This window comes from Vanessa cardui, chromosome 11, assembly GCF_905220365.1.
Source record: "Vanessa cardui chromosome 11, ilVanCard2.1, whole genome shotgun sequence".
Lineage (NCBI taxonomy): Eukaryota > Metazoa > Arthropoda > Insecta > Lepidoptera > Nymphalidae > Vanessa > Vanessa cardui.
In genome coordinates, this window is record NC_061133.1 from 11,246,078 (window position 1) to 11,269,634 (window position 23,557).

General features: G+C 37.9%; 1 protein-coding gene across 1 annotated transcript; it reads right to left on the reverse strand.

The window, feature by feature from the left end:
* On the reverse strand, positions 1-23,357 carry LOC124533624 (E3 ubiquitin-protein ligase Bre1). Its single transcript, XM_047109020.1, has 16 exons — positions 23,199-23,357; positions 22,467-22,653; positions 21,985-22,170; positions 14,879-15,099; positions 12,977-13,231; positions 12,102-12,275; positions 11,555-11,812; positions 10,747-10,848; positions 10,160-10,260; positions 8,604-8,757; positions 6,262-6,417; positions 5,517-5,708; positions 4,235-4,427; positions 2,339-2,433; positions 1,175-1,306; positions 1-170 (listed from the first exon to the last, which is right to left on the reverse strand). The coding sequence occupies exons 1-16, from the start codon at positions 23,349-23,351 to the stop codon at positions 18-20; spliced, it is 2,712 nt and encodes a 903-aa protein (XP_046964976.1). The 5' UTR covers positions 23,352-23,357; the 3' UTR covers positions 1-17.
* Between the last annotated feature and the right edge of the window lie 200 nt (positions 23,358-23,557).

The window sequence follows — 23,557 nt, forward strand, 5'->3', positions numbered from 1 at the left end:
AGGTGGGGGGGGGGCGCCTACGTGGAGAGGTAGAGTCGGTGGTAATCGTTGGCGCCGAAGGCGGCGTTACACTTGGGGCACTTGCGCTGGCGCGTCTCGTAGCGCGTGCGCAGGCAGTCCCAGCAGAACACGTGGAAGCACTTCGTCAGTACGGCGTCCTTCCGCTTCACCTGGAAACACATTCACATATAATGGATAGAAAAAAAAATTACGCAATGTTTGTTTTATAATATAATAAGTTCAAACACTAGCTTAGGTTTTTAGGTAAACGATTTGAAATCGTTGCATACTTTCTATAAATATAAAGTTATAGTACGACACAACTTAGATGTAGCATCGGCAAAATTCATAAAACCGATCACATCAGAATTGAGTACGCTATACCAAATTATCGATATTTATTTCTCATGCGAATATGATATTTACACAAACGTAATTACTTGTAATATCATATGACCAAATATGTTCGTCAATTTGACGCGTGGATTGGAGTGCATATGCACTTGCTTTCTCTGACGCGAGAATCTATAGCGACGAATAGCGTCGAATGGCGCGATAGGGAGCTATTTCTATTGGTTGTGTAAATCGGAAATAATCGGTTTTAATTTCATTCCATTGCATTTTCCGATACTACATCTAATTTGTGTCCTACTATACTGGTATAGTACGACACAACTTAGATGTAGCATCGGCAAAATTCGTAAAACCTATTACTGCCGATTTACGCAACCAATAGGAACAGCTCTCTATCGCGCCATTCAACGCTATTCGTCGCTATAGATTCACGCGTCAGTTCAACTCGAGAAAGCAAATCGACGTGTCAAAGTGACGAATATATTAGGTCACATGATATTACATGTTATTACGTTTTTGTAAAGATCATATTCACATGAGAAATAAATATTTATAATTTGGAATGGCGTACTCAAGTCGGCTGTGATCGGTTTTACGAATTTTGCCGATGCTACATCTAATTTGTGTCGTACTATATTTGATATAAGCCCAAATTATAAAGCAAAAGGCAAATGAAGGGGTCACAACATTGAATGGAAATTTCCGGTACTGCGAAACGACTATAGTGAATTATAATAACAGTGTGGGCACTTCTAACGGTTTCGAACGTATATGCAGTTTCTGATCAAGTAAGTCTGTAGTAAATTGTTAATAATTATACCTTGCACGAAGGGCAAGTGAGTGTCTCCTTGTACTCTCTGATCTCTTCGAGAAGCACTTCGTCCATACTGCTGCCAGCTTGCTCCATCTTTTTCATACGTTCTGCTTTACGCCGAAGGACCGCCAACTCTTCCTAATAAAATAAAGAATATAAAATGGTGAGTGGGTATCGAAAAAAAGCAAAACGTAATCTTTGTGCCTTGTATACATTTCAATAGCAAGAGAGGTAAAGTTTATTGTTTAATAAACTTTACCTCTCCTCTCTACCTTTGACCTTGAATTAACATGTAATTTTGGACATTTAAATAATCTATAATATTCCCAATGGAAATTATTTGTAATACAAAAGCAACATAATTCTTAGCAAATCGCATTGGATATGAACTTATAATTATATATTGCTATATTCCCACGCATCGTGGGATCTGCTGATAAGGTTATTTGCACTGCCCAATTCAAGTGATGAGATTGTGTTCTGTTACATTAACAATAAAATTCATGACACTAAGTTTTGGTTAATCTGTGTAAATTTCAACTCGTAAAAATTATATGTATTTATAATGAACACTTGTATCTTATAGTAATTAAGCAGTTTGTAATTTAAGTTATACATTTAAATTGTAATTTTAATAAATTAACTTAAGTAATTTTGGTTTGTTTGGAATCTAGTGGTTAGAACGCGTGCATCTTAACCGATGATTGCGGGTTCAAACCCAGGCAAGCACCACTATATATATGTGCTTAATTTGTGTTTATAATTCATCTCGTGCTCGGCGGTGAAGGAAAACATCGTGAGGAAACCTGCATGTGTCTAATTTCATTGAAATTCTGCCACATGTGCATTCCACCAACCCGCATTGGAACAGCGTGGTGGAATATGTTCCAAAGCCTCTCCTTAATGGAAGAGGAGGCCTTATCTCAGCAGTGGGAAATTTACAGGCTGTTACTTTACTTTACTTTACTTTTTACTTTTGGAATCTACGCCGCCATACATAATTCACTCGTAGACCCTATAACTAACACAACAATTGCAACAACATTGTTGCATTGATAAAAATATTACGTAACATACTTTTTTTACTCGAAAAATAATTAAATTATTAACATTTTTGTCCTAATTTTTTCTGCTAAATTTATTGCTATAGTAGTACAGTGTTGTACTCACGTGTAGCCGCTTGGTCTTGTACGCCTCCGCCTCGAGCGCGCTTGTCTTCTCAGCAACTACTTGTTGCGCTTCCTTCATCTGCGCGTGGTATTTTTCTGTAACAATATACAAAATTTTCTCATTAAATTGATTTATTTGAACATTACAAATATTAAAACAAATATGTTAGTTAGTTTATGGAACTATGCTAATGATAGCATAGTTCCTCCTAACGCGTAGGTAGTAGCTGAATTAAGTAATGATGAAATTTTTGGAAATAAATGTTTAATTTAGGCTGAATTAAGAACTATAGTTAAAAATTAAAGTAAAATAATAACCACCTAACTTATTGTTATTAAGTTTAGGAGTGTTTTGTTAAACTTTCTTTCAAATATCAAATCAATCACGACAGAAAGAGATGAAGGACTAAAAGTACGACTATGTATTTATCTTCTTTTTTATTCCATTTCCGTAGGCGAATAGTCTTAATAATTAGGTTCGTAAGAGGTCACCATTACCGATAGGATTGGTACTAACCTCAGGAACTAAGATATTACGTATCTTGACTATCTTGTGCTTGTTACACTAACTCAACTAAGAACTAAACAATACTAATTTTTTAAAGATTGCAATAACGCCTTAAATTAAGAAATTAATAATATTCCCTTTTACATCTTTATGCTTATCACAAGAGTGGGGACAACAATAGCCCAGGCTTTTCACATCGCTAGGCAGCATTAAGAGCTGAGCTGGCCGCGTGGTTACAACGAGTGCATCTTAACCGATGATTACGGGTTCAAACCCAGGCAAGCACCACTGTATATATAGGGTTATTGGTAACTCAACGTATATCCGATAGAAGGTGATAGGGGTAACTATTTGCAATAATTTTAACCCCCCATATGTATAATCCAAAAATGACCCATTTTTGAGTTATCATGTTTTTTAGCTTTTTTCTAAATTTGTCAAAAATACACTTCAAAAATATATTTAAAAATATATATCAATTAAAATCTATTTATTTCTTTTGTTTTATAAAAACGATTAAACACTGGATATTTGCCAATATTTAAACAATAATTATCGGTCCAAATTTTAAAATGCCAGACGGAAAATGAATTATTTTCAATTTTTTTTAGATGTTTTTTTCCTCAAAAATGACTTAAAAACTAAAAAAATCATTATGAAACTTGACCTGCAGATTATTTTAAAAACATACCCGTTTTCTTAGCTTTTTAAAAATGTATAAAAATAAGTATGAATAAGCGAATCCGAGAAACTCTCTATAACAGAGCTCACACAGCATGTTCTACAATGAATAATGCAGGATTCTATCCTTACTATTATCCCCAAGTCTCTGAATGATAGTAGTAATCCCATCTTGATCGAATTTGGCTTCCAATGGTTCAGAGTTTTTTTCCAAACAAGACGCGACTCCTGAATCAGCATTAAGCACAAATTTATAGTGAGGAGGTTGCATTTTTGACAAATTTTGAAAAAAGTTAAAAAACATGATAACCCAAAAATGGGTCACTTTTGGATCATCCATATGGGGGTTAAAAGTATTGCAAATAGTCACCCCTATCACTTCCTAACGGATATACGTCGAGTTACCAATAACCCTGTATATGTGCTTAATTTGTGTTTATAATTCATCTCGTGCTCGGCGGTAAAAGAAAACATCATGAGGAAATCTGCATGTGCCTTATTTCATCGAAATTCTGCCACATGTGCATTCCACCAAACCGCATTGGAACAGCGTGGTGAAGTATATTCCAAAGCCACTCCTTAATGGGAGGGGAGGCCTTAGTTCAGCAGTGGCAAATTTACATGCACATACAGGCAGCATTACACCATTGCGCTACTGATGCGATTTAAATTATCGCTTAGTAATAATATTTGACATATGTCACTTACCAAGATGCAGCTTAAGGTCAGCGGCGGACTGCGCCGACTCGATAGCTTTCCGCTTGTGCATCTCCATGGCCTGCTGCCGCAACAGTAACTCTTTCTCCACCGCTGACAGAGTGTTCTGTAACAGACGCTCCTTTTCCTCCAGACGCCGAGCCACCAGTCCCATGGATTCGATCTGTTGATCCCGTGTCACCACCTACGATACAGAACCATCGTTAAAACTACAAATATTCACAATGTTGTCTTAAATTTTCGCGATTACACATTGAAATAAAACTAGTTATAACGGATTCGAATCGCGTATATTAATTATTTTTAACATACCAACAGTCTCAGTCAACCACGAACGCTGTAAAGTGATCGAAACGTCGGGATGTTAAAAATAATATAATATACGCGATTCAAATCCGTTGTAACTAGTTTTATTACAAATATTCATCTTTAGTTAGCTACAGAGGACTAATCGTTATTTAAACTTACTTCGTATGAAGAAACATAAGTCATCTTATACATAGACATGGATCAATGATATACAACCTTTTAGCACTGAACTGCAATCGGTACCGTCCGCAAAATCATGTTAATGCTCGCGAGACGTTACAACTTATTTGTTAGATGGAATTGTTGGTTGTAATTTATCATTCCATAATTTTAGTGATTAGATTTATCATGAATAGACAGAGGTAACATTTTGAAAAGTAAATCAGGGTAAAAAATTTTCAGTTAAACATACAACCATTTTGACACACATAGACATAATCCGCTATATATATCCTTTTATTTTAACCGGTCTCTGATAGTTATTGTTCAAAATTACTTTGTTGACACTTCTTCGCTTTAAAATCTGTCATTTTCGATTTTCTACAATTTTTTTTTAATTACATTTATTTTATCAATACTACTATTATAATAGGCTATTTGACTGGTTTTTAAAATCCATTTTATATTATTTAGTAGAGGTTAAGGAACCCAGTAAAAGTTGATTTTTTTATTTCTAGTACATATTTGTACAAAAATATCATATTAAAAATTCCATATTTAAATAACGCGCGAAAACGCTACTTGGACAATATGGCGCTGCAATGGGGTCGGTGACGGCGCTTTGCTGTATTTTAATCTGTGGTACATATTGAAGAAAAGCAAGGTTTACAAGAAAGTGACTTCATCATAAGCCTGGCCAATCAGGAGCGTTTTGTGTCATGTGACAAGCGTTTGAAAAAATGCATTTTTATTTATTTTTCGCATTGTCAAATAGCCTATTTAAAGACAAATTATTGCTCGTGACCTGTTCTTGAAGGAGTTGCTTCTCCTCTCTCAGGAGTTTGTGAAGGGAGTTGGCCTTTATCCGCTCCGACATGAGCTTGAAGTTTGCGTCGTCTTTCTCCCGCAGCTGCTGGATGAGGCGCGAGTTCTGCTCCTGCATATCCTCGAACGCTTGTCCGGTCACTTCCATTTCATTTAGAAGGGCTTCTTCTTCCTGCAAATTAAACTGCTTTGAAAATAAAAAAGTATAAACCGCGATGTTTCATTGACCAATCAAATAACACACAAAACGCATCATTACTGTAAATATAATATTAAAACAGAGTATAACGAAGCCCCATAACGATAGAAACTTGTCTTTGGAACAAACACAAATGAACTATTAAAGTTTCCATATTATATTTACTGTACAAAACAAAACAGCAACGTCGCTCCAGTCGGAACGAAGCGATTGAAACACAATATGTAATGTTGTCTTAAATTTTCGCGATTATTACACATTTTTTTTTTTTTTAAACATCCCGACGTTTCGAGCACTTTGTAGTGTTCGTGGTCACGGGTAGACCAAAGTTTGCAAAGTGCTCGAAACGTCGGGATGTTTAAAAATAATTAAATATACGCGATTCATCCGTTATAATTAGTTTTATTTAAACACAATCTGTGTTGTTGACTGTAGACATGTACTAAGTATAATTATAAAGTGAAACCGTTACCGTGAGCTCTTATGTAAGCGATAGTTAGTATAAGAGGGATCGTACGGCAGAGACCTGGGAGCCGGCAAAGGGCCTGGCGAAGGCGTGCAGCGGGTCGGCGTTGGGTCGCGCGCACGACAGCTGCTTCTGAAGCTCGTACTTCTGCTCTTCCAGCTGTTTTATCTTGCGCAGAGCATCCTCGTCCGCCAGCCGACGCTCGCGCTTGCTCTCCTGCGACATTGTTACATTACATTATAGTATAGTACGACACAAATTAGATGTAGCATCGGAAAATGCAATGGAATGAAAATAAAACCGATTACTGCCGATATACACGACCAATAGAAATAGCTCCTTATCGCGCCATTCGACGCTATTCGTCGCTATAGATTCACGCGTCAGAGAAAGCAAGTGCATGTAAATCGACGCGTCAAATTGACGAATATATGAGTTCAAATGATATTACAAGTTATTACTTTTGTGTAAAGATCATAGTCGCATGAGAAATAAATATAGATAATTTGGGATAGCGTATAGTACGACACAAATTAGATGTAGCATCGGAAAATGCAATGGAATGAAAATAAAACCGATTACTGCCGATATACACAACCAATAGAAATAGCTCCCTATCACGCCATTCGACGCTATTCGTCGCTATAGATTCACGTGTCAGAGAAAGCAAGTATAGTACGACACAAATTAGATGTAGCATCGGAAAATGCAATGTAATGAAAATAAAACCGATTACTGCCGATATACACGACCAATAGAAATAGCTCCCTATTGCGCCATTCGACGCTATTCGTCGCTATAGATTCACGTGTCAGAGAAGGCAAGTGCATGTAAATCGACGCGTCAAATTGACGAATACATTAGGTCAAATGATATTACAAGTTATTACGTTTGTATAAAGATCATAGTCGCATGAGAAATAAATATAGATAATTTGGGATAGCGTACTTAGTTCGGATGTGATCGGTTTTACGAATTTAGCCGATGCGACATCTAAGTTGTGTCGTACTACTCGTACTATACGTAAATGTTGATACTTTTCTATTTGAACATCTTTTTTACGAAGATTCTCATTGACAGATACTGCCCAGTTTGGGCTCAATATTTTTTTTTATGGTATAGGTTGGCGGACGAGCATATGAGCCACCTGATGGTAAGTGATCACCCATAGACAATGACGCTGTAAGAAATATTAACTACTCCTTACATCTTCAATGTGCCACCAACCTTGGGAACTAAGATGTTATGTCCCTAGTGCCTGTAGTTACACTGGCTCACTCACCCTTCAAACCGGAAAGAATAACTGATGAGTGGGTGGTACCTACCCAGACGGGCACAAAGCCCTACCACCAAGAAAATCAAATGGTTTGTTTTTAAATAATGTGATGTATGGTAGGTATATTGTGGTTAGGCCGCAATATATCTACCATTTTTGAATATGAGAGGGTATCCACATCACCACATTTATGATCGTCGATGATAACCGATAATACACTTACATTACAGTATTTAGTTACATTTTGAACATATCTCTATTAACTGTAGGTACATTACTTATATTTAACAACCTCCATGGTCGAGTGGTGTGTACACCGGTTTTCATGGGTACGACACTCTGAGGTCCCGGGTTCGATTCCCGGCCGAGTCGATGTAGATTACCATTAGTTTTCTATGTTGTCTTGGGTCTGGGTGTTTGTGGTACCGTCGTTACTTCTGATTTCCATAACACAAGTGCTTCAGCTACTTACATTGGGATCAGAGTAATGTATGTGATGTTGTCTCATATTTATTTATTTATTAGTATTATTTTAGTCGTGGTTATCGAAGGGCGTCACGGTAGCATGCGTGAGCGATCCCGTGGCGCCCGCCGAAAGACGGAGAGGGTACCGCTGGTTTTTTAGTGGGTAAACCCGGCGTACTTGGGCGCACTAGGCGTTCAGGAAACCGGGTAGTCCCCCCCCCCCCCCCCCCCCCTACTTACCATCACGTGGGGGAAGAGCGTATAGTATGACACAAATTAGATGTAGCATCGGAAAATGCAATGGAATGAAAATAAAACCGATTACTGCTGATTTACACAACCAATAGAAATAGCTCCCTATCGCGCCATTCGACGCTATTCGTCGCTATAGATACTCGCGTCAGAGAAAGCAAGTGCATGTAAATTGACGTGTCAAATTGACGAATATATTAAGTCATATGATATTACAAGTTATTACGTTTGTGCAAAGATCATATAAGAAATAAATATTGATAATTTGGGACAGCGTACTCAATTCGGATGTGATCGGTTTTACGAATTTTACCGATGCGACATCTAAGTTGTGTCGTACTATACAGCGTTTTTCCAGCGTAAAAAAAAAAAAAAAAAAAAAGTGGTGGTATCGACATGAAAAACACACCTGAGCCATTTTAGCCTTCTGGCGGTGATCTTCGAGTTCCTGGCGCGCCTTCCTCTCGGCCGCCATCAGCTGCACTTTATCGCGCTGCTCTTTACTGACGCCCTTGTACATGTCCAGCAACAATTTCAGCTCTTTTTGCTCGTTCACTGCTTTCCTGGTGGGAAATAACGCAAATTCAACAAGAGTGACCATTACCTTAATGACAGGCCTGGAAAAACCGCTTCTAATTATTTATTTTTTTTAATTATCCTATTATTAACTCTTAATGTTTGTGTTGTTCTAAATCAATCAAATCAAATCAATTTTATTCAAGTAAACTTCACAATGAAGCGTTTTTAAATCGTCAATAATCAAATACTACCACCGTTTCGGAAAGCAGCTTCTAGCGAAAAGAAACGGCAAGAAACTCGCATAGTTGCTCTTTTCAAATAAACACATTTACAATGCTGTTTTTGACAGTAATTAGCGTTCTATGATGGAACCCGAGCCTAACTCCAGGCGTTTCTTTCTAAAAAGTACTCTTTTAATGAATAGTATGATTTATTTATTAATTTAGTCTTAATAATATTTTTAAATTTTGAAAATGGTAAATTGATTATATTTTCCGGTATCTTATTATATATGCGTATCTAGGTTAAGGATTAACAAGGAAACTAATACTACTATTCTTGACTTTAAAATTCAATTGAGTTTAGTGTCTCAACCGTACCGATCAATCTCATTCGTGTCTTCTCCATCCTACGTGACATTGGCGAAATAATCTGTGCCCTGCTGCCACAACTAAAAGCCATTAAACTAAGAATTGAATTGAATTGAACTATTTATTTTGAAAATACAATAGTACGACGACCTCCGTGGTCGAGTGTGTACACCGGTTCTCATAGGTACACTACTCTGAGGTCCCTGGTTCGACTGCCGACCGAGTCGATGTAGATTATCATTAGTTTTCTATGTTGTCTCTGGCCTTGGGTAGTTGCGGTACCGTTACTTCTGATTTCCCATAACACAAGTGCTTTAGCTACTTACATTGGGATCAGAGTAATGTATGTGATGTTGTCTCATATTTATTTATTAGTACTAAGTATCATTGTTTAGCGGCAGCATGCTTAATGAACGGGTCTTACCCAGATGAATATGAATTGCAAAATGCCGTAACTATCTATTATCTATGACTATATTTTATGTGTTGTTCAACAACAACCTGTAAATTCCCACTGCTGGGCTAAAGGCCTCCTCTCCCTTTGAGGAGAAGGTTTGGAACATATTCCACCACGCTGTTCCAATGCAGGTTGGTGGAATACACATGTGGCAGAACTTCTATGAAATTTGTCACATGCAGGTTTCCTCACGATGTTTTCCTTCACCGACGAGCACGAGATGAATTATAAAGACAAAATTAAGCACATGAATCAGCGGTGCTTGCCTGGGTTTGAACCCGCAACCATTGGTTAAGATGCACGCGTTCTAACCACTGGGCCATCTCGTCTCTATGTTTGTTCTGTAAACTGATAAATACGCCGTGTTCCAAGACCATATATATGATACTTAGCGCTTACTTGAGTTGCTGTTTGAGGTCTTTTATGAGTTGGTCCTGTTCCTGCAGCTTGGCGCGGCCGTGCTCCTTGCCGCGAGCCTCCGCACACGCGCTGTCTTCCCCCTGCGGACATGTGGACGCAGCATTAGGGAACTCGCACTTCGATAAAAAAAGTAAACATTAATAAATTTCTATAGCTGTAATAGTTATTGCAAAAAATTTGCTTGGGGGTTGTCCATTAATCACGTGATCTTTTTTTAGCATTTTTTAACCCCCCCTCCCCCATTGGTCATACGTAGTGAGGTAAGACCACCCCCCCTCCCCCTTATCAACATCACGTGTATTTTTAGTACCTACAACGAATCTTAAAATTTTCTGAATATTATCTTAATATAAATACAGGTATAAACTATAATCTTATTTTATTCTGAAATTAAGGACCATATTTGTTTAAAAATCGCGCATTAGACGAAAAAATAAATACACGAGATATCTTACTACAACCCCCCCTCCCTCTTGTGTTATTTTCGTGATTTTTATCAAACCCCACCCCCCCCTTTCAAGCCTCACGTGATTAATGGACAACCCCTTGTATTCAGACTGCCCTACCTCAGGATCAGGCTCCTCCTTTTTAACGACTAGCGGCTTTTCGTCCGGTTGCTCCGAGGGCGCGCCGCCACGGGAACTTGCTTCCTCCAATTCTTTACGAATCTATCGAAAAATATAATACACACATAGTTTAGCTTTTGTCAGACAGATTCTATTAAAATATAATACATGGTTTAGCTCGTGTCAGACAGATTAGAGAGGAGAATGGTATCCTTGACAACACTGCTATAGAGAATATGACTCCGAGTTCGTTTCTAGTTGATGTTTTCGCACTCCGCACGTTTTTTGGATATTTATTATAAGAGGCTACCGCGAATCCACCACTACCACCAGTGATATGGTTCAATCAAATTTCAGAGTCGAAACGGCCCAATGGTTAGAATGTGTGCATCTTAACCGATGATTGCGGGTTCAAACGCAGGCAAGCACCGCTGATTCATGTGCTTAATTTGTCTTTATAATTCATCTCTTGCTCAGCGGTGAAGGAAAACATCGTGAGGAAACCTGCATGTGACAAATTTCATAGAAATTATGCCATGTGTATTCCACCAACCCGCATTGGAACAGCGTGGTGGAATATGTTCCAAACCTTCTCCTCAAAGGGAGAGGAGGCCTTTAGCCCAGCAGTGGGAATTTACAGGCTGTTGTTGTTAAGTTTCAGCCTCTTTCGAGGGCTCTTTCGAGGGCAATTAACAAGTTATCCAATAGTAGTACAAATCAGCGATTATAACAGAAGGCTTTTGTATATATTAAATCGTTGTGTATATTAAATTTTTGAGGTCTAAAACACATATAGCTATAAAATTACCTTATTTAATTCTTGACTAGAATCTTTATATTTTCTCTTATACCGATGAACCTCTCCCTTAAGCTGTTGATTGTGATTCTGCAGCGAAGTTATGAGATGTCTCATCTCCCTGTTGATGGGACCGGTCTGCTCGTTAGCGGCTAAGTTCTGCTCAAACTCTATTCGTAACATTTCATATTCCTTCCGCAATTGACCGAGAACATCTTCAAGTTGAATCATTTCAGCTCGCAGTGCCTTTTGCCTAGCTAACTCTTCGCTCTGTAAAATGAAAATGTCTTTTATAAAATAATAAAAGACTTACACTTAGTATAATTTAGAATATGTACAATATCATATTATTAATTGCCTTTACGTATATAAACAATGATATTTTTCTTTCTGTCTTTCTTGATCGACTGTTTAAGTCGACACAACACATAAGACAAGCATTTCACCCAGTAATACGGGTTTGCACCTAGTACAGGGGCCCTTGCAACTTGTTTGTAATGTAACAATAAAGTTTATTTTTTTATTTTATTGTTTATTGTTGTAAAGTTAAAGTTCACACCTCCATCATCTCAATCTGGCGCATGTGAAGGTTCTTCGCGCTCTGGAGTTGCAGTCGAGTCTCGTCGAGAGCTGTTTTCATCTGCATCGACTCGTTGTAGAGCACCGAGAACTGACTCTGCAGACACTTGTACTCCGTCGTCTCGACTATCACCGACTCCGGCAGCTGCCGGATCTGTGGGGAATTTTACAATCATTGACAAATGTTAGTCGCAGCGTTTGACAGGTGCATTGATTATTGATTATCTGTAGGGAATTTTACGATCATTGACAAATGTTAGCCGCAGCGTTTGACAGGTGCATTGATTATTGATTATCTGTAGGGAATTTTACGATCATTGACAAATGTTGGTCGCAGCGTTTGACATGTGCATTGATTATTGATTATCTGTAGGGAATTTTACGATCATTGACAAATGTTGGTCGCAGCGTTTGACATGTGCATTGATTATTGATTATCTGTAGGGAATTTTACGATCATTGACAAATGTTAGTCGCAGCGTTTGACAGGAGCATTGATTATTGATTATCTGTAGGGAATTTTACGATCATTGACAAATGTTAGTCGCAGCGTTTGACAGGAGCATTGATTATTGATTATAAGCGGGAGACCAATCATTGACAAATGTTGGTCGCAGCGTTTGACAGGAGCATTGATTATTGATTATAAGCGGGAGACCAATCATTGACAAATGTTGGTCGCAGCGTTTGACAGGAGCATTGATTATTGATTATAAGCGGGAGACCAATCATTGACAAATGTTGGTCGCAGCGTTTGACAGGTGCATTGATTATTGATTATAAGCGGGAGACCAATCATTGACAAATGTTGGTCGCAGCGTTTGACATGTGCATTGATATAAGCGGGAGACTCACGTCCATCTTCAGCTTCTCGAGCTCCTTGAGCGTGTCGCGGTGCTGGCGGTGCAGGCGGTCGAGCTCGGCCAGGCGGTTGGTGGCCAGCTCGCGCTGCTCCTCCAGCTCGGCGGCCACGTCCTCCAGCTTGGCGCTGGCGGCCGAGTGCGGCGCGCAGGCGGGCGCCGGCCCCGCGCCCCCCGACTGGTGGTAGCTCTTCAGCTTCTCGATCGCCTCCGCGAGGTGATTTTCCAGCTTGTCGTTCCTCGAGCGCACCTGGACAGATTCATACGCCGCTGTCATTATTGCATCTGCCATGTTTGCAGAGGCTCGCACAGATGGTTTTGCTTCCATCATGCGTAAACGCTGCGCGTCCTTACTTCGACGAGTACGGGACAGTCCCAACACCATCTTGCGTGCATTGTCGGACCGCTGGGATTCACCAATACTAGCTCACTGGATACGACTTCACGTAGTCCATTAGAATAGTTTAAAATTAGTTTAAAAAAAATGTCATACATAAATAATTAAGTAAAATTGCTTTTGTGAACTTACTAACCAATTTAGGTATTAAGATTAATTAATTTATTTTTACTAACACTATATGGATCTATGTAAATTATGGGATTTTAAATTAACATGGTTATTTTTATTATTAAAGTTATTAATTTCGGGATATTTACCATGTTTTTTAATTTTGTTGTGTAATGTCTTGTTCACGAGACTCTCGTGAACAAGACATTCGTAGACAATGTCGAAATATCGAGCTCCACCGAACAAAATTAAAAAACATGGTAAATATCCCGAAATTAATAACTTTAATATGTAAATTATGGTCTGAAATAAATGATTATTATTATTATTATCTGAGATACATTTGCTGATAATCCTACTATGCACATATAGTAAGACACAAATTAGATGTAGCATCGGAAAATGCAATGGAATGAAAATAAAACCGATTATTGCCGATTTACACGACCAATAGAAATAGCTCCCTATCGCGACATTCGATGCTATTCGTCGCTATAGATTCACGCGTCAGAGAAAACAAGTGTATGTAAATCGACGCGTCAAATTGACGAATATATAGGGTCATGTGATAATACAAGTTATTACGTTTGTGCAAAGATCATATTCGCGTGAGAAATAAATATTGATAATTTGGAATAACGTACTTAATTCGGATGTGATCGGTTTCACGAATTTTGCCGATGCGACATCTAAGTTGTGTCGTACTATACTCTCTTATAATTTAGTAGTCGATAGCTTTTAGGCTCATATCCCGAATAGGCTCAATAATTTAACATAAAATTATATTATTAATGACACCATTAATTAATACTATGTGTTTATCCATGTACTAGTTACAGCATATGATTACACAACATACACTTTATTTCTAATTAGAGTAATACTAAATATGCATAATAATTTATACATCTACTGTACGCTCTTTCTTGCACGTGCTAAGGTTGGCTGGTAGATAAGGCTATATAGCTTTAAGCCCGCCTTTTGCTCAATTTATTTTTTGTTAAATAGTTGTGCAATAAAGAGTCGAGATGGCCCAGTAGTTAGAACGCGTACATCTTAACCGATGATTGCGGGTTCAAACCCAGGCAAGCACCGCTGTTTCATGTGCTTAATTTGTCTTTATAATTCATCTCGTGCTCGGCGGTGAAGGAAAACATCGTGAGGAAACCTGCATGTGACAAATTTCATATAAATTCTGCCACATGTGCATTCCACCAACCCGCATTGGAACAGCGTGGTGGAATATGTTCCAAACCCTCTCCTTAATGGCAGAGGAGGCCTTATCCCAGCAGTGGGAAATTTACAGGCTGTTACTTTACTTTTACTTTTAGTTGTGCAATAAAGTGAATAAATAAAATAAATAAATATGAGTATGAAGAAGAGATGTACCTTCATCAACTCGTACTGCAGGTCGTCGATCTGGTTCTTGAGCTCGGCGTTCTCGGTGTCGCGGCTGTTGACGGCGTCCTGCAGGCGCGCCACGCGCAGCGTCATGGCGTGGTGACCCTCGTGCAGCGACGTGCACAGCGCCTGCAGCCGCCGGCTCTCAGCCGTCACATCCTCGTTGGTGGCGCGGATCACCTCGTCCAGAGACGGCGCTGGAGCTCCTTCTGGGTTGAGAAAAAATATAATGGTAATAATAATAATAAATGATAAATAAATATTAGACAACATCACATACATTACTTTGATCCCAATGTAAGTAGCTAGAGCACTTGTGTTATGGAAATCAGAAGTAACGACGGTACCACAAACACCCAGACCCAAGAGAACATAGAAAACTAATGATAATCTACATTGACTCGGCCGGGAATCGAACCCGGGACCTCGGAGCGGCGTACCCATGAAAACCGGTGTACAGACCACTCGACCACGGAGGTCGTCCTAATGGTAAAGGCATATTATCCAATAGACGATTATATAAATGATAAAAATGCGTGAAACTTTTACTGGTTGACTTCCATGCAGGATGTATTATATACTAATGTTATACAATTTAACAAACAACAACAACAACAACAGCCTGTAAATTTCCATTGCTGGGCTAAAGGCCTTTGGAACATATTCCAATGCGCTGTTCCAATGCGGGTTGGTGGAATACACATGCGGCAGAATGTCTATGAAATTTGTCATATGCAGGTTTCCTCATGATGTTTTCCTTCACCGCTGAGCACGAGATGAATTATAAAGACAAATTAAGCACATGAATCAGCGGTGCTTGCCTGGGTTTGAACCCGCACTCATCGGTTAAGATACACGCGTTCTAACCACTGGGCCATTTCGACTCCTTTAACAAACACTACTTTGTAATTTTAAATGTTGAAAAAGAGTAATTCCAGATTTCCTTGCCGATTTTTCTCCATCAAATCTGCATTCCGAACCAGTGGTAGCTTCACTTAATATAGTTTGTTAAATGACAATGCAAAAGTGCTTGTAAAACTATATTGCCCTATCACCAGTCATAAAATACATTAAGCTCAATTATTTAAGTAAAACTTATAAAAATTAAACTGGTTTAAGGTGAAGTAAAATAAATGCTATTATAGCTTAATGCAGGTTATTTCTTCCAATTATTGTCTCTTTCATCTTATCTTTAAGTTAAATACTATTAAATGTGCTATCCCATTGGTATAGTGTGTTATTACTCAGCATTTTAGTCAGCCATTTATGCCTCGGAAAACGTGTAAAACATGTTGGCCCTTAGCTTGGAACATACTGTTAATATGGAAATTTGGCATTCTCTTGAATTTAAATAAAGTAGACTCAAATGCTTAGAATTTGGCACTGAAAATATGCTGGTGGCTGCCATTTATGAATATATTTTCATGGTCAAAATTGACCAGGAGGATATCATTATAATATATTTATTATTTACTTATAATAAATCTGTAGAGAGGCCATTTCTGTACATGAAATTTATTTTAAAAAAAACTATCAAGGGATGATAAGGGATCGCTACTGGTGCCAAAAATGCAATCAGTAAAATTTTTGTCTGTCTGTCTGTCTGTCTGTCTGTCTGTCTGTATATTCGTTATAGAAACAAAAACTACTCGACGGATTTTAACGAAATTTGGCACAATTATTCTTCCTACTCCTGGGCAGGTTATAGTATACTTTTCATTACACTACGATCAATAGGAGTAGAGCAGTGAAGGGAAATATTGGGAAAACGGGAGAAGTTACTCCATTTTTTAAACTTCCGTCGCGTGTGCAGCCTTAATGGTTAAAGCTACATAGAAATCATGTACGACACAAATGTTCTTAAATTATTATATAAAAATAAATTCCTCGACAGCATATGTCTATCTTTCATAGTTGACTCACAATAACACGTGAAACTTCCGGAAGCTTAGCAATTCGGCGCTTTCTGGCTATATTTGTCTACTCTTACGTTTACAATACTCTCACTCATCCCTAATTACAAAAGTTCACATTATTACCTATTCAATAAAAAAAAGAATCATGTAAATCGGTGTAGAAACACCAAAGTTATACATGAAATACGCTATAAGTCATCGCGCGTGAATACAGAATCATGCCATAAGGATTATTTTTGTGTATCGGTTGCCGCGTTCGACGCGCTACGCCGCGGGAGGTATAAAAAGGCGGCGGGTCCGCGCGCGAGCTTCATACAATATTTGGCTGTTGATGCGAATAGACGTTTAGAGTGTTCGACCTTATTGACAGACAATAATTGTTATTTACCAACCGTGCTTTTCAGCGCGACTTTTAGTCTAAGCATATTATTAGTTAAAATTTTATTTCTTTATAAGTGAAGTAGTAGTAGGTACGCATTTTAGTTATTGTGGTAGTGTTTAATTATATTAATAGTTTATTTTCGTAATTATCATATAATAATAATTATTACTATATAAGTATATCATATAATTATTACTATATATGTAAGTAGTGTTTAATTATATACCATATTTAGTTATTATATAATATTAATAGGTTTCGTAAGTGTAAGGTAGCTTTGGTTACTGTTGATTGAAAATACACAATGCCACCTAAAAAAAGACCATCTTTATCTCGAAATTCGAGAGATGCTAAGAGGATGAGAAATGCGCGTTCTCAAGAATCGGCAGAGGAAAGAGCACATCGGTTAAACTCTATGAGAGTTAGTGCCTCAACTTCTCGAGCCAATGAAAGCTCTTCAGAGAGAGAGATGCGATTAGCAGCTGACAGAGAGAGACGAGCTACATCACGGGCGTCTCAAAGCTTTTCTCTACGAGAGCTGAGGCTTACCATTGACCGAGAACAACATGTGTTATCCCGAGCAGCTGAAACTGCTTCACAGCGAGAATTGCGTCTCACAGCTGACCGCGAACGACAAACTTTATCTCGCGAGTCTGAAACATTTACTGAAAGGGAATTACGTCTCACAGCTGACCGCGAACGGCATGCATTATCTCGCGAGTCAGAAACCTTCACTGAGAGGGAATTGCGTCTCACAGCTGACCGCGAACGGCATGCATTATCTCGCGAGTCAGAAACCTTCACTGAGAGGGAATTGCGTCTCACAGCTGACCGCGAACGTCATATATTGTCTCGCGAGTCAGAAACCTCCACTGAGAGGGAATTGCGTCTCACAGCTGACCGCGAACGGCATGCATTATCTCGCGAGTCAGAAACCTTCACTGAGAGGGAATTGCGTCTCACAGCTGACCGCGAACGTCATATATTGTCTCGCGAGTCAGAAACCTTCACTGAGAGGGAATTGCGTCTCACAGCTGACCGCGAACGTCATATATTGTCTCGCGAGTCAGAAACCTCCACTGAGAGGGAATTGCGTCTCACAGCTGACCGCGAACGTCATATTTTATCTCGAGAATCTGAAACTTTTACTCAATATGAAGACCGTTTGACAAATGATAGGGTGCACCACAATATTATTAGATCTCTCGAAGATGAACATGAGCATGAACAACGACTAGAGTCGGTACGCGAACATTACAATTCTTTGAGACAAGAACGATTAATAAGTTTGTCTAATGAAAGATTAAGAATCGAAAATATTCGGTCTCTTGAAACGGACGAACAGCGAGAGGCCCGTCTTACTGCAGACAGATTTCGACATAGTCTTAATAACTTAGATGTATACATAGAAGACCAACCTAGAAATACGGTGGCATGGTCCGACAAATATAAAAGTGGGTTTGCTTATAACCTCACAATTGATTACAAATCATCTTCTGTAATAGGCGATATGAACGTGGTATGTTCTTTTTGTAATGCTTCAAAGTGGAGTAAGGAGTCGGCTGGTTTCTGTTGTTCTGAAGGCAAAATAAATTTGCCTTCATTCGAAGACCCACCGGAACCTTTGAAATCACTACTTTTGAAATCTAAACAGTTTTTAGACAACATTCGCACTTATAATAGTGCATTTCACATGACATCCTTTGGTGCGCAACAAATCTCCGAAGGTCCTTTCATGCCTACTTTTAAGATACAAGGTCAAGTTTACCATTTGATAGGATCTCTTTTGCCTGAAGACCAACCTAAGTTTCTTCAAATATATTTTGTATCCGACTACGACGAACAGTCGAATATAAGAAATCAATATTTCCCGAATTTAAATGCTGAACTCATTTCACAACTTCAGAACATGTTGCATCAGGTTAATTCGTATGTATGCAGTTTTAAATCGGCATTAGAAGCTCTTCCTGGAGATCATGATAACAATTATAAAATTGTTATAAATGCCGATAGGCGTCCAACGCAGGAGCACCCTGGGCGTTACAATGCTCCATCCACGAATGAAGTTGCTGTGGTCGACCAGGAATGTGATAGGCGTGATATCGTTATCCGTTCTAGAGACAATCGTTTGCAACGTATTTACGAAACCCACAGAGCTTACGACAGTTTGCAATATCCTTTGATATATTGTCGAGGGGAAGATGGTTATAATTTTGCTTTATACCAAACTGATCCGCGTACAGGCGCACCTATTTATAATAAAAAGATTTCATGCCTTCAATTTTACTGTTACCACTTGCAAGTAAGACGGAATAGGTTTGTATACTTGCAACGTTTTCGTGGCTTATTCAATCAGTTTATTGTAGACATGTACGCAAAAATTGAAACCGAAAGATTAGTTTACATACGATCTAATCAAAGGCAGCTGCGCGTTGAAGAATACGTGCACCTTCGCGACGCCATGCAGCAAGATAATGATACGGTGAATATGGGCCGTTTAGTTATTTTGCCCTCTTCTTTTACTGGTGGTCCACGCTACATGCACGAACGTACTCAAGATGCTTTTTGTTACGTGAGAAAATATGGACGTCCCGACTTATTTATTACTGTAACTACCAATCCTAAGTGGGATGAAATCACTCGGGAGCTTCTTGAGGGTCAAGCACCGCATGACCGTCATGATATCATCGCAAGAGTTTTTCATTTAAAATTAAAATCAATGATAGGTCTACTTACCAAAGATAACATTTTTGGAGAAGTATTATGTTACATGTATAGTGTTGAATGGCAAAAACGCGGCTTACCCCACGCACATATCCTGGTTTGGTTAAAAGATAAGGTTCGACCTAATGATGTAGGCAGTTTAATCGGTATCCCAATAATGACTGCAGAACAACGTTCAGTTTATGATCGCGTGTGCAGAAGTGTCCAAAATAATTTGGGAACAATATGGTTTTTAGATGCACCTGGAGGAACTGGAAAGACCTTTTTGACTAAATTAATATTGGCTTATGTTCGAAATCAACGTAAAATAGCTCTTGCCGTAGCTTCATCCGGGATAGCTGCAACATTGCTACCAGGTGGTAAAACGGCTCACACAATGTTCAAAATACCAATTGATTTAGATTGCACGGAAAGTCCAACCTGTAGTATTTCAAGAAATAGTGACAAAGCTAAGGTATTACGCGAGTGTAATTTAATCATATGGGATGAATGTACGATGGCCCATCGAAAAGCAGTAGAAGCAGTAGATAGAACTTTAAGGGATATAAGACAAAATGATCGACCAATGGGCGGTATCACGGTTTTATATTGTGGTGATTTCCGACAAACTTTACCGGTAATACCACGGGGAACCCGAGCTGATGAGGTTAGGGCTTGCCTGAAAAGCTCTTATTTGTGGCGTGATATACAGTCGGTGCATTTGACTATAAACATGCGAGTGAGAACTGGAGATAACCCGGATGATAGTCAATTTTCTGATACATTGTTAAAGATTGGTGAAGGTACCTATCCACAACTACACCAAGGAAAACTTATTCTGACGCCTGAATTATGTTGTATAGTGCAATCTCAATCACATCTTATATCGTCAGTTTACGGTGACGTAACAAATATATTGAATAGGGACAATTCTTGGCTATGCGAAAGATCTATTTTAACTCCTCGCAATGATCAGGCAACTGAGATTAATAACAAAATACTGTCGAACATACAGGGGGAAAGCAAAGTTTATAGATCAATAAATAGAATGGTCGATGAACAAGAAACTATTAATTACCCGATAGAATTTTTAAATTCTTTAAATATGCCCGGACTTCCTTCTCACGAAATTTGTTTAAAAATTGGCATTCCAATTATTCTACTCCGAAATTTAAGACCACCAAAACTTTGCAATGGAACTCGACTAAAAGTAACCCAGTTGCAACAAAATATAATCGAGGCTCAAATTTTAACAGGTTGCGGTGCAGGAGAAACCGTCTTTATTCCCAGAATACCCTTAATACCAAATAATTTTCCATTCCAATTTAAAAGGACGCAATTCCCAGTTTCGGTGTGTTATGCAATGACAATTAATAAGGCTCAAGGGCAGACTTTTCATGTTGCCGGAGTAGATCTCGGTGTCAGTTGTTTCTCTCATGGTCAGTTATACGTTGCTCTTTCCCGTGTTAGCAGTTCTAGAAATCTTTATGTTCACGTGCCGGACGGGTCAACTTTCAATATAGTTTACCCGGAAACTTTGCGCTAAAGTATTTTGGTTCTATAGGTACTTAAGCCCCATGTGAACGTGATGAAAATAATATTACCAATACATTTTAATTTAATAACACACAAGGAGTTACACGTTGACGAAGTCACAGGCACAGCTATCTATACTTTTCTGCCGGAAGTCACTATTCCACGCGGACGAAGTCGCGGGCAAAAGCTAGTAATAAATAATGAAAGATAAAACACAAGTTGTGTTTTTTAAATTTGTTCAGTGGTAATGCTATAGTAGTTTTTATGTTTTCTAGTTTTGAAATATCATCACTATTTTTCCCTATATTTACTTAAATAGGCAAGACAATTAAGTAGCCATTTCTTTGTAAGTGGTAATACTTCCCATAGAACTTAGCCCAGTAAGACATAGAGCTAACCTATAACATATACTCTATAATGGCAATAATGAAATTTAAGATTTAATGTCCTTTGTGCCAGTAATGCTTGGAGGCTTAACTTTTACACATAAACACAGTTGTAACTATAATTGTAACCTATAATGGTCTGAAATATTTAAAATAGTAAGGCTAGCTTACCTTCTCCTTCCCCCTTGATGGCTTTCCAGATCTTATCATTTCTCTGCTGAAGTCTGTCAAATGCCTGTAAGACTTTAGCCACCGCCCTCTTGCTTACTTGAACTCTATTCGCGAGCTGAGCGTCTAATTCCTCCTTATCCCATGTCGACAACTGCATTAAGAATGAAGTTGTAGCTTCATTCTCATCTATAACATGGAAATTCGGGTTCAACTACTGAAATAAACAATATTAAACACTATGTACAATATATTAACCTAAATAAAACCTATTGCTTCCACGATCATACACATATAGAAATTTGATTATTATATAGTAATAGTCTAAGTTTCTTATATAGTAATATGATCATTAATACTGCATTAATATTCAATGTTAGACTAGTTTCATAGTGTTGTGTGATTTACACTTCTATATATACTATTTCTAACTGTAAGAGAAATACATATAGGTTCAATTTATGGTCAGTAGAACTATTAATTACTTTTATTTTCTGATTCATCAGCTGTCTCTGCATCAAAACGTTGTAATAAAACTCTGATGTCTTCATTAAGTAAATTCCAATATCTATTGACTACACACAGCACTGCATCGTCTTGAGTTTGTCTCTTTTCCAGTTGCTCAATCCTTGCCCTCAACTCTGCTTCACATCTGTGACGTTGCTCAATTCTCTAAAAATTATTGAATCGCTTATTTATTATCAGAAAGTAAATACAGATTTAAATCTACATGAAACCAAAACTATGGTTATTATGTTTATAACAAATACTTAAATAGAATAATTTTAAGTAGGGATTTATAGGCTATTTTTATTTCATACAAGCAAATATTTACTTATTCAATAAAAAGTTGTTGTTTAATATGTAATATGTATGTAATATTAATAAGATAGCATTATAAAATTAATACAACTTTTAGAAGAAACACTAATTTTCTAGTAGATAAGTAATAAGTGTTAATTAGAAGATGTGATATAGAAGTGAATTATTTAATAACTATATCAAGAAGTATTAAAAATAATCAGAAATGTCTTATTTGCAATTTAATTAGATTACAAATAATATTTGGAAATGAAGATATTAAAAACAGCTGTAAGATTTGTAAACAGCTGACTGTCATATTGTTTGTAGTGTTCTTGTATTACTGAGTAAGATTGTATTAAACTCAAATTATTTTTCATAATATGCACTATGATATTCAGTGCAAAGGAAATTACCTGAGCCAATTTTTTGTTTTGAAATTGTAAGACTTTGATGTCCATCTCTTCAAGGGTGGACACAGGACCAATAAGGTGGGGTTCAAAATGAACTTTCTTAATCGGTGGCTGATTACTGCCATTGCCACCATCTTCTGCTGTACGCTTCGACATCTTGATCTGAAAATTAAACGAGAATATCGTAGTTTATACAGAAAACTGTACTTATTGATTGACATTACATCGACAAATATGAAAGTACATCGGGTGTGGGTGTTTTAAGTGTTAGACATGTACTTTAAATTTTGTCGGATACTATACATACCTGCTTGTCAATATTGACAACTTGAAATTTGTAGTTTTTAACGTAAATCTAAATT

Coding starts and splice junctions, on each gene's coding strand:
- LOC124533624 (XM_047109020.1), bottom strand. CDS start 23,351: ATGTCGAAGCGTACAGCAGAAGATGGTGGCAATGGCAGTAATCAGCCA. Junction 15,100..21,984: donor CATCAAGGGGGAAGGAGAAG/GTAAGCTAGCCT, acceptor TTCTCAACCCAG/AAGGAGCTCCAGCGCCGTCT. Junction 13,232..14,878: donor TGCAGTACGAGTTGATGAAG/GTACATCTCTTC, acceptor GAATCTGTCCAG/GTGCGCTCGAGGAACGACAA.